Raw genomic sequence first — 12,674 nt, 5'->3', positions numbered from 1 at the left:
TTATAGAAATATTTTCCTTTTTAAAGAACTTTAAACCTTTAACGTGGAATTATAGAAAATAGTTTTTTGAAAATACTTTAAAGCTTAAACGTGGAATTAAAAAAATATTTTTTTTAAAAGAACCAAAGCCTTAAGAGTGGATTAATAGAAATATGTTTTTTTTAAAGAACTTTAAAGCTTTAAACGTGGATTTATAGAAAATATTATTTTTGAAAGAATTTTAAAGCTTTAAATGTGGATTTATGGAAACATTTTTCGAAATATCTTTAAAGCTTTTAACGTGGATTTAAGCTTTTAATGTGTATTTAAAGAAACTATTTTTAAAAGAAATTTAAAGCTTTTAGTGTGTATTTATAAAATATATATTTTATTACAAAACTTTAAAGCTTTTAACGTGGATTTATAGAAAATATTTTTTTATGAACTTTAAAGCGTTAAACGTGGATTTACAGAAAATATTTTTGAATGAACTTCAAAGCTTTAAACGTGGATTTATAGAAAACATTTTTCGAAAAAAACTTTAAAGCTTTTAACGTGGATTTAAAGAAATTATTTTTCGAAAAAACCCTTTAAAACTTTAAACATGGATTTATAGAAATATTTTTCGAAAAAAAAACTATAAAGCTTTAAACGTGGATTTATAGAAAATATTTTTCGAAAAGAAACTTTAAAGCTTTAAACGAAGATTTATAGAAAATATTATTCGAAAAAAACTTTAAAGCTTTAAACGTGGATTTATAGAAACTATTTTTCGAAAAAAATCTTTAAAGCTTTAAGCGTGGATAAATAGAAAATATTTTTTGGAAGAATTTCAAAGCTTTAAACATGGATTTAGAAATCACCGAATCTATCTATCAGAAACTTTTGGTTAAATCTGATCCATTTAACCAACTGGAGGAGGACGCTCGATCTTTCCTTTCCTCTTCCAAATTCCTACCCACATTGCCCCACAATTTAAATATTTTTATTTAAAAATTCATTATTCTGACAAATTCAATTACCTTCGCGTTGAACGTGAATCATTTGAAGAATGACTTTCCACTGAACTAGATCGATAACGTTGCTGCTGCTGATGATGATGATGCGTTGCCGTTGATGACGTGGATACGTGATCACGTTGCGATGAACGTGAATGCGTATGATGTGAATGTTGATGATGATGACTGCCGGTACTACCGTTGTTACCAATTCCACTACCACCGCCTCCACCACCTGTGGTGCTGGCTGATCTTACAGAACGTGGACTTGATGGTTTATTGCCAAATAATGAACGTTGTTGAGTCCTTGGCCAGGGTGCACTGCGAGTGCTGCGCGGTGAATCAGGTGCTTGCATGGAATTGTTGTTGCCACTATTGTTATTGTAATTACTTTGACTATGCGGCATTGTCTGCTGAGATGCTGGATGGTGATAGGGATTAATGCCCAGACTAGTTGGTATACTGTATGTGGAACGATAGGGGCTTTCGTAGTTACTGCAAAAAAAAAAAATGAATGGATAAAAGCAAAAAATTCAAATTGAGATAGATGGTGAGAAAGAAGACACGCCATTTACTAGACAACCAAGCCACACAATCAGTATTTTTTTCTATCTCCCTCTCAACTCTGGTTTATCCAATTGCAATGTGACTTACTCAATGACTAACTGACGGTGTGCCTAGCTGTGCGGTTGCATGACGACAATACTGATGAGGGGTTACATGCCCAATAAAAATTGATCAATTACATTGCCATAAATATAAATTGTTTAATCATAAATCTAAATTAAAGGTAGTTACATGCAAACAAACACATACACTCACACGCTTGTTACTCTTCTCTGTTGCAAATCCAACATTGATGTTACAACATAATGGACACATGGACCTCCTATGTTTAAACAACTTGCAGATTTACTCCACCTTAACAATCAACATATGATCAATATACAGAGCTTTTTTTTCGTAACCAATAGCTGAACAAATGGCTAACAATAATAACTGATCCAAGGAAAATCGCAAAATAATCGCCATAAAAAATGAAGAAATGTTATGTGTTTGTAATTGAGTAATTACCTATGCGATTTGTTTCGTTTTCTTAGTGCTTTAAAGTGATTTTCTTGTAAATGCTACACAGTGATTCAAGGGTTACAAAAAGTGCAATAAATAAGTTCCAAAAATATTTTTGACTGTAAATACCCAGAAACCAGATATAGAAAGGGCGAGGAACGACATCCTTCGACTCTGTCCTCACCACTGAAATAACGATCGACGACTAAGTTTCTCTTTCTACTTTTGACGCGATTAATAATTCAAGTCTTCATAATATATTATGACATCAGACATGAATTGATGGTGGGTTTCCTTGGTCTGGTGAATAAGAAGAGCTCAAATATTTTGAACAAAGAAGTACCCAATACAATTCGAACATGATCTATTTTTTCAGAAATAGATCATACTCGAATATGAACTATACTGGTTAACTACTTCATTTATGGCCCAAAAAAAATTTCAAGATTGTTCGTAAAAGTGCGGCTTAAAGCCAGGTCTCCGTTTTTAGAAGTTTTACAGCAGATAGTTTTCTTGACCCCTATTACGGCGATATAGTTTTTTTTGGAAGTCCACACTTGCAGAGATAATTACCCTATAAGAAACATACGGCCACGAACTAGTGCATAAGATAACTCTCGCAGGCTGCACCGATTTGGTCTACAGTTTGTTCATCAGAATAAATATCCTTCTGGTATTTACCGCAACTAGTTTGGATTATCTCGGGAAGTCCACACTTCCCGAGATAATGTTTTTGGTGGATTAGTGTAGTGAACCCCGGGTGACGTAGGAGATGAAATATACCAAGGAACGGTCCTGACCGGCTTGAACATGGAAAAGGCCAGGATTTATCTTGGTCCCTCTTTCATCTCACTGACTCACGGGACACTGACCTCCCCGTGGTGTAACCTGGGGTAGCTGCATTTAACACCCGTTAAAGGTAGTGAGCTAAAATATGCCGCGCTTTCACCCATAAGAACGTTAAAAGCTTGGGTTTGGCCGCAGGGTTAGTAACCCACCCCTAGAAAAAGTAGCCTATTATGAAAAAAAAGAAAAGAAATACAAACCACTCAAAAGCTGACGACCCCCGCAAACGTTTTAAGGACCATGATTTGCGAATCTGCACCTGGAATGTTCGCACTCTTTATAGAGAAGGTGCAGTTTACGCATTGGCATATGTACTTAAAAAGTACAAGGTCAACATTACTGCCATACAGGAAATACGATGGAATGGGAAAGGCGTCACAACAACACCTAAAGGTGACGCACTGTATTATAGCTGCAATGACACAAAGCATGAGTTTGGTTGCGGATTTGTAGTTGGTCGGAGGATAAAACACCTGGTCTCCAGCTTCACACCAGTGAATGAAAGACTTGTTACAATTCGAATGAAAGCAAAATTCTTCAACATCAGCTTTATTTGCGTTCATGCTTCCACTGAAGGCAAGGACGAATTGACCAAAGATATATTTTATGAAGGCTTAGAAGAAACATATGACAGTTGTCCTGTCCATGACATTAAAATTATTTTAGGCGATTTTAATGCAAAATTGGAAAGGAAAATATCTTTGGCCCAACTGTCGGAAAATTCAGTCTCCACAGTGAAACATCTGGCAATGGTATGAGGCTGATAGACAGAGGCAAAAACATGGTAGTTAGCAGCACCAGATTTCAACATCCGACATCCATAAGGGCACCTGGCTGTCTCCAGATCAGAAAACAAGAAATCAAATTGATCACGTTGTGATAGATGGAAGACATTCATCGAGCGTGTTGGATGTTCGTCCGTTCCGAGGATCAAACATAGACTCGGACCACTACCTTGTTGCAGCAAAGGTACGCACCCGATTAAACGTAGAAAACAAAGTACGAACAGACACAACACCAAAGTTAGACATCGGTAAGCTGCAATCACAATAGATAGCTACAGCATATTCCACTCAACTAGCCCAATTGCTTAATCAAAACACTCCTCATCCCAATAACATATCAGCGCAATGGCAAAGCATTGCCCACTCCATGCAAACAGCCGCAAAATCCATACTTGGATACCATAGACATCCACCAAGGTATCCATGGTATGATCAGGAGTGTCGTGCTGCTACCGAAGAGAAAAATGTGGCATATAGGGCTACTTTACAATCCGTAGCATCGCGTAGCGCACGAGAGAGTTATCGAGAGAAAAGGAGAGAGGAGAAACGTCTCTTCCGCAGGAAGAAGAGGGAGATGGAAAAGCGGGAGCGTGAAAAAATCGAGATGGGCAGGAACCAGAATGAAGTCCGAAAATTCTACCAAAGAGTCAAGCATCAAACTGATGGCTTTGGTACAGGCACATCCTCCTGTAGAGAACAGCAAGGAAATTTGGTAACTGATACAGATAGTGTGCTCAGGATATGAAAATAACATTTTTCAAAACTGTTGGTATCAATAGCAGCGAAGACGACGAAGATACCACAGACCCAATCCCAGAAGATTGTATTGAATGTATACCGCCCAGCCAAGATGAGGTAAATACAGGAATAAATCTGCTGAAGAATAATAAGGCAGCAGGAGACGATGGCTTATCAGCCTACCTGTTCAAAACCGGAGGCAACACGCTGATAAAGTGTATTCATCAGCTAGTTAGCACCATCTGGCAGGAAGAACGAGTACCCGACGATTGGAACATGAGTATCCTGTGCCCCGTCCACTAGAAAGGAGATAAGACTGTATGCTATAACTATAGGGGCATAAGTCTACTCGCTATTGCCTATTGTGCGAACGACTAAAGCCTATGGTCAACGAGATAATTTGACCATACCAATGCGGCATTAGATCTGACAAGTCCACCATTGACCAGATATTTACCTTGCAGCAAGTCCTGGAGAAGACCCAAGCGATGCAGATCGACACATAACTTTAACTGGCACGAGATCCTCATTTAAAATAGGAAAGAACCTCTCCGAAGAGTTTTGTACCAAAAGAGGTTTCAGGTAAGGAGACAGCTTTTCGTGTAATCTCTTCAACATCCTGCTGGAAAATGTTATACGAGATGCATACGTCAAAAGAAGTGGCACAATCTATACCAATAGCCACATGTTGCTTGCTTATGCTGATGGTATAGACATCATGGGATGATCAGTAAAAGAAGTAACTGATGCCTTTATGAAGGTTGAAGGAGAATCTGCTAAAGTGGGTCTGGCGGAAAACGGTGAGAAGACCAAGTTGATGGCGTCGACGCGCAATGCGTCCATTGAGGTAGTAAAAGACTTCGTCTACCTCGGCAGCTCCGTAAACACAACAAACGACATCAGTTGTGAAATAAAAAGAATCAGTTTAAAAACAAAGCCACATCTCGTCAAACAAAAATAACGCTCTACAAAACACTGATACTACCCGTGCTGATGTATGGCTCCGAAGCCTGGTTACTTGCGCAAGCAGACATGGCTTGTGTTTGAGAGAAAAATTCTTCGAAAGATCTACGGACCAATCTGAGTTGACGGTGAATATCGACGTCGTATGAACCACGAGATGTATCTGCTATACAACGACATCAATATAGGCCATATCATAAGAATGGGCGAAGATGAATCCGCTAAAGAGGCGTATAAATACGAACCGATTGGCGTGCACGCAGAATTGGCAGGCCAAGGAATAGATGGCGCAAACAAGTGGATGAAAAGATGAAAAGGCGCGGTATTCCAGTTCGGCCTATGGAACAAATGTTCTGTAATGGGCCAGCTAAGTAAGTAATTAAGTAAGTGTAGTGACGCCTAAAAACTTTAAATGTCCAATTACAACTTGTTCCGTTAAAAATGTTAGCTAAAACCCTCAAAATACCGAAAATCGGGAGGTACCGTTATATGGGGTCTATACCTAACCATGCACCTGTGTTGACTGTTTTGGGTGGATTAGTGTTTTGAACCTTAAGAATCTCAAACGTCAAATAACAGCTAGTTCGGAAACTATAAGTAATTTTACCAACATATTGACTATAAATCGGCATTAAGGATTCTCAGGGTTGTCAATATAGTTCTCCATGGAAAAGTACCCCCGAATTTTTAATATTTATGCTGTAATTTGGCATTTCAGATATTTATCAGGTAATGGGCCACTTTATAACCAACATAAATCTTGAAGCAAAACCACTGTTTCTCGATTTTAAAGTGTCTGAAAAATTGTTTTTCTTTTTTCTTCAACCCAGCCGGTAAGTAACGATTATTTGTTTGGTTCCGCCATAATTGGTTGGTTGGTAACATTTTTTTCGCTGTGATTTCCTATGGCCAACTTACCGTTGGCCCCATTGGTGTGGTTACTTGCCATGGATCATTTTTTGCTGTTATTTTGTCTTCAGTTCTGTTGTTAAATATTTGTAATTTTTCAACATTTGGCATGTTGTTGAAATGTTTCTGGCGACACAATGTAGAGCGCGGCTGGCACTCAGTTTCAGACCATTTCCACCGGTCAGTTTTGCTGCCATTGCTCATTTCGGATGCATATTTTCTTGTAGTAGTATTTTCCATGATTTTTTTTTCATTTTCCTTTTGTATGATTTATATGCAACCATTTAAAGTAAATTTGTTTATACGATTTTTTTGTTCCTTTGCCGCGAAATACAACCAACAATTTTGTATTCTGTATCAGGAAGTTACTCAAGAGTAATAAGTCTGAGAGAAGTCGTCGTTTTTTTTGTTCATTTGCTTGTTGGTTTGTGGTGTCCGCCTATTTTGGCCACAGTCGGTCTCGTTGATTTAATGTTATTGGTTTTTAAGTTATGGTCAATTTACATTACATTGCTTGAAGATTTTTCTCTCCAGAAAATGTATGTAAACGAATGTAAATGGGCAGTGCAGATAGGAAATGCGGGATTTAAGAATGAATGTAGCGAAACTGTAGAAATAATGTATAAATCAACTCATAGCATAGTCCAAATATTCATTTAAATCTGTGGCAAAAGTATCCAACTGCGTAAAAGTGTTGGATTTAATTCTGTAACTTTAAAGTGTGCTCAGCATAAGGACGTTATTTTTGCAATAACATTCTAATCATTTTCAGTTCATATCCACCATAGCTTAATAGGAGATATATGTCACATTCCTTACTTATTGAAATAATTGTTTAAATGGCCCAAATTAGAATACCAAATAACCACATTTTCCTTTTCGTCCATTAGAATCATAAAATTGTAACGAAATGAAATAAGTGGAAAACATTTGCACACTTTTGCTGGCGAACGCTGTCTCTGTGCTACTCTTCTAAACAGGATCCTTTTTGGTCTCTAACTAATATTTTATTTAAAATTGTCCCTTTACCTAAATGAGGTTTAAACGTTATTTAATATTAAAATCATTTTCTTTTCCTTTTTGCTAAAAATCATTAAAATACTATTCTTCCAAGAATTTGAGTTGCGTTTATCTAAACATTTTTATTCCACGAAAAATAAAATAAAATTCTTCCTCTGTCAAAAATTGCAATTTTTGTGATGTCTAGACATGACAACAATTTGTCATGGCACTGTAACAATTGAATTTTCCAACCTTTCCCCAAAAAATAATGACAGATTTCAAAGACGGAGTCAACCATCAAAAGGATATTAAGGCATTTTGCAAACAAATATCCATACACCGGAGTAAACAAACAAAAAACATACCCGCCAAAGAAACAAATAAAGGCAACCAAATTTTACAAGAAAACAATCAAATCCAAGCAATATGAGGAGGAAAAAGGGCCAATAAAGATAAACTTATAATTTCCTGAGTTTGTTTGCATGTAACCATGAGGGAGACTGAAATTGATTTGGGAAACATTTTAATGTTTGTCTTTTTGGTAAATGTTTTCTTTCACCATACCCTAATTGTTTAGTTAAATCATTTTAAAGACAACTTACCTTGCATTTTTAGCATTCAAAAATGCTGAACTTCCAAATTCGGGTTTCTTGCCACCGTTTAAAAAATCATCCATTATACGACGTGGCTGTCGTTTGGAGGGTACACGCACAAATGTCGGAGGTGTACGATTAATAAAGAGAGCTTCCTTTGAGGATTTTTCTTTGCTGTGGGGGAGAGAGATGAAAAAGGGAAATCAATATTATTATTGCAAAAAAGTTGAAAGCGTTGAAATAATTAGATGTATTTTTGAATGCTCGATATTATAATTACCCATTACAGCAAATTTGGGCCGAAAATATAAACTAAAACTACAAAATGGAGATAAGTTGTTTGAAACTCCTTATACCAAATTATAGCTAAATCTTTCAAAAAACTTCAAAATTTGAACAAACAAACAAAAACAAAATTTGTAGCTAAGACAATAATTAAGAACTTTCTAGCACATCGCAAAATCATTAGAACGCTCCTTCAGGCAGTTATGGCCTAGAGAAGGTGCACATTTTTTCGGAAAATATCGATAAGTGTCATTTTATATCAGAACATCCGGTTCAAAAATTTAGATGACCGGATCTTTCCACAATAAATTTTGTTATTAACGTTTTCATCATTACAAGAGCTATTTATGGTATTTCAGAAGCATCACAGACCAAAGCGAATATACATAAAAACAAAACACAGTTTTCTGATCAAAAACCGGATAAATGTCAAAAAGGACCATGAAAACGGGGAAATATCAATTAGTCATCAATGAGAACCGTACCTAAAATCTTCTGAACAACATTTTTGTAGAATATTAGGATGCTGTAAAATCTCGTCTTGTGGTACTTTTGCTACGGTTCAAGAAATAAAGGTCGAAAAGGACATGGAAGGAATTGAATTAGAGGGATGAAATATTCTACAAAAAGATTCGTCATTCAATTTGACTGAAGACATGTAATCTCAAAATGAAGCTTAACGCTTTACAGAGATGTAAAGCTATTTTCTCGAAAAATAAGGGGCAAAATTAAACCATTTATCACGCGAGCATTCCAATGCTTTTGAGATGTATCAGAGAGTTCTTTATTATTGTCTTGGCTTTGTGATGAATCGAAAATCTCACTTGTTTGGCTGATATATGCAAAAATATCCAAAAAACCTGGATAAAAAACTTCAAGTCAAAATCCGGATGTTGGTTTTCAGTACCGATGCAGTCCATCTTCGAATTTGACGTAAGTTTGGGAGAACGATTACGATATGCAAAGATTGGACCAAATCGAGGACTCCATTTTAAAGCTATAGTTGGTGACTGTAAGGGATTTTCAGATTTGGGGTAATTATCTCAGTCAGTATGGACTTACCCCAGATATAACTGTAAACATTTCAAAACCACACCAGATATTTTCTTAAACTACCCGAAGGAGTGGACCAATATCCATACTCATATGATATACACATATTAGAACATAATTTAAGGTGTTATGGCTACTTACAAATTTTACAAAATTGAAAAATTTTTATTGACTCATTTTAAAGTACAGGTAGAATAAAATATGTTGCAAAAATTGCTGAGTTATGAGTTAGAAAGAGAAAATTCATTGTGATTTGTATGTAACATCGATGTTTTAAACGCGGTTTTCTCAAAATGGCATTTTGGAATGCGGTGTCCACTTTAGATCGAAAACGGATTATCAGATCTTCGTATGTTTTTGTGGGATTATTATACACGTAAAAAGCTTGTACTTAAGCGAGAGACTTTAAAAAAAAAAAATTTGACAGATTTATGGCGAAAAAACTATCCAATTTTATACCCTCCACCATAATATGGAGGGTATAAATACAGTATCGGCCAAAACTAAAGCACCCCCTCAGTAAATTTTTTTGAAATGATAATTTTTTTTATGAAAACTAAATTATACATTTATTTTTTATTTTTCTTTTTATTTATTTATATCTTTATAATTGAAAAATACAAAAATAAGGAGATCAGAATTTAATAAACAAAAGTTAAAATTCAAAAAACATTTTAGGTCGCAAATATAAGCGGACAAAACTAAAGCACCCCCCATTTGAGGTACAGCAAAAACTATTGAAATCAATATTTCGTTGCTTATCCTCTATTCTGGATGACACAGTCACATCTTTTAGGCATAAAGGGTACTAAATTATTAATTATTGCAGGCGAAATAATCGATTTTCGGAAAATTTCGCTTAAATCCTCAAAATACTGAAAATCGGAAGTTACCGTTATATGGAGGCTATACCCAAACCACCGACGTAGCCAGGGGGGGGGCCCGGGGGGCCCGGGCCTCCCCCGAAATGATTTTCGTTCCCATAGGATATTAGCTTATGTTACACATTTTTTAATTTTTTAGTAAAATTTTAAACTGTTTTAAATTGTTCAAGATATATGTAAAGTAGTTGGAAGTATTACAGAGAATTATTTAACTACATTGGTATACTTATTGTCCAAAATATTTGAAAATATAAAAATAATGAACAAGTTAGGCTTTTTGAGCAATTTTATGCATAGTTCTTGTTAAGTTTTAAGGTGCTGTTTAAGCGTTTAATCAGAATTTTAGGCTGACTATATGTGTTACTGAGTTCAGAAGAAAACGTTTATTTGTATTTATTGAAAGTTTGTAACATATTAAGTCCATGACTTTGGCTTGTAAACAACATCCAGAAAAAACATTTTTGCGATATTTTGTTTTTGAAATTTTTTATGAGAGCAATTCAGCAATAAAATATAAAACCGTTGCTTAATCTTTGTGGTATTAAGTGTTTGTATATTTTCTCTAACATGTTTTTATAATGTACTATTTTGAAATTCATGACAATTACAAATTCTTTATTATGTTTGAAATTTGCAATAAAAAAAACTATATCAACCAATTTTTATATATCAACCTATTGGACAAAAGGATTTTTCTGTCAATATTTTATGTTTTGTTCGACTTTTGAATAAAATCAAGATTATTGAGCTTGAGGTCAATGTTTATATCTACTAGCTGAACCCGGTGCGCTTCGCTACCCAGAATAAGGTAAAATATATTTTGACAAATTTATTTGTAGGCCAATATTCGTCACTCATTCCATCTTTCATTAAAATCGGGTATATAAAGCGTGTTTGGTGCACCAAATACATGAAATCGGACGAAAATATATATGGGCGCTATATCCAAATCTTAACCGATTTCAATATAATTTGGCAAATTTATTTCTAGACCTAATTCCTGCACACATCTGTTATCATTCTATAGACTTCAAACAAACAAACGTACAAACATTTTTCTACTTTATATATATTCATTTATTATATATTATTTCCAATATTTTAAAATTACAATGAATTTCATCTTCAGGGATTTTTCTGTCGATTACACTTTGAATAAAACCAGAAGAAAACGTCAAAGAAACCCGCAACAATTGTATTTTGGGAAGTACTTTCAATGAATGCACATTTCTAGAAATGTTAATTTTTCCTCCTTCGGTAAAGGACTTTGTGACGACAAACGAAATCTAAAAACTGATCGGAAACAGGCTCTTTTTCGTCAAAATCTCAACAAGCACCACTCGACTTTGCGGCAGGAATATACCCCGAGCATGTGTAAATTGAAACTTTCATCTATAGACATATCGAATAGCGGCTAAACAGTCAAAATCCTTAAACCCAAAAACTATGTGTTAGGAGATTTTCAGAAATTTGTAGCCATTTTCGTACGCATGAACTTGCAAACAAAATATGGATTTGTATCATTGATCACAAGTGTTGCGGAGGAGGTATGCAGAAATGGACCGGACAGACATAGTTCAGTTTGGGAGTAGATTTTATTTTGGGAGTCATTCCTTTTAAAAGATATTGCACCCACCAGTCACTTCAGTTCACCACAGTATAATTTTTACCTATTGACCCTTATGTCAGGAAATATGGACTTGTCCACGAAAAATATAAAACCGCTCTAAACACAAGGAATACCTTCAGTAAAAATGTCTAAAGATCCTCAAATAGACCTTAAACTGCACTTAAACAACTATTTTGTAGGTTTGTGATGAAGGTACCCTAGTATGGCCCCATTTCGAGCAAAAACTAAGTTTGGAAAAAATATTACTAACTCCAAAGTTTGGACCAAATCTGTTGCTCCGTTCAAGAAAACTTGCGCATCCCACTTTAGCTAAAATTCTAGAAATTTGGGGGGAAATACCGGAAGAAGTAGACCGAAAAGCACCATCTTCGAATTTTGTATATACATATAAGGCTCGCTGAATGATTGCGCACTAGCCACTACACATGATTGCCTTAGGTGTTCTTTACAGCTTTCCGGCCATTTTCTCTGGAAGTATAGACTTGCCTCTGAAAAACTTGTACTGTAGTAATAGTGGCCCCGAGAACACTTGTTGCAAAAAAGCAAAGCGTTTCTGGAGAGCTCTTTTTATTTATTTCATATTTTTACTTATAACTAAATTATAAGCATTAAGGAAGTGCAGCCTTGACCATTGAGGTCTTAAGCTTACACAGCTTATCCAGGAAGGTCTTAAACTGCACTTCGCTGAAATTTTTTGCCGAAAAGAGTAGATCGTTATGGCCCATCTTCGAAGTTGATCAAAATACACGAAGGCCAAATTTTGGACAGAATCGGTTGATCTGTTTGAGCTATGTCCAGACGAACGGACATAGCTAAGCCGACTCCAAGTTTTCTGAAATAGATTTCTTCCAAACATACTTTGGCCCTAAAGCCATTATTTCGATGAAGAACATTTTGGCTAAAGGCTGAGAGTATAAAAAATGTAGATTGGGATAAATTGT

At 35.5% G+C, this 12,674-nt stretch overlaps 1 protein-coding gene across 4 annotated transcripts in view; it reads right to left on the bottom strand.

The window, feature by feature from the left end:
• The window catches only part of LOC141388803 (uncharacterized), a 381,643-nt gene that overhangs the window by 80,631 nt on the left and 288,338 nt on the right, over positions 1-12,674 (bottom strand). For all 4 annotated transcript variants that reach the window (XM_073959189.1, XM_073959190.1, XM_073959187.1 and 1 more), the window contains exons 10-11: positions 7,891-8,055; positions 1,002-1,472 (exon numbers count right to left, since the gene is read on the bottom strand). In XM_073959189.1, the coding sequence (XP_073815290.1) occupies positions 1,002-1,472; positions 7,891-8,055 (636 nt within the window). The remainder of the gene's footprint in view (positions 1-1,001; positions 1,473-7,890; positions 8,056-12,674) is intronic.

Source organism: Musca autumnalis, unplaced genomic scaffold (assembly GCF_047663935.1).
Source record: "Musca autumnalis isolate F117 unplaced genomic scaffold, ASM4766393v1 scaffold_1, whole genome shotgun sequence".
NCBI lineage: Eukaryota > Metazoa > Arthropoda > Insecta > Diptera > Muscidae > Musca > Musca autumnalis.
Note: the sequence above shows the minus strand (reverse complement) of the source record. Positions and strands in the feature narration are given on the sequence as shown.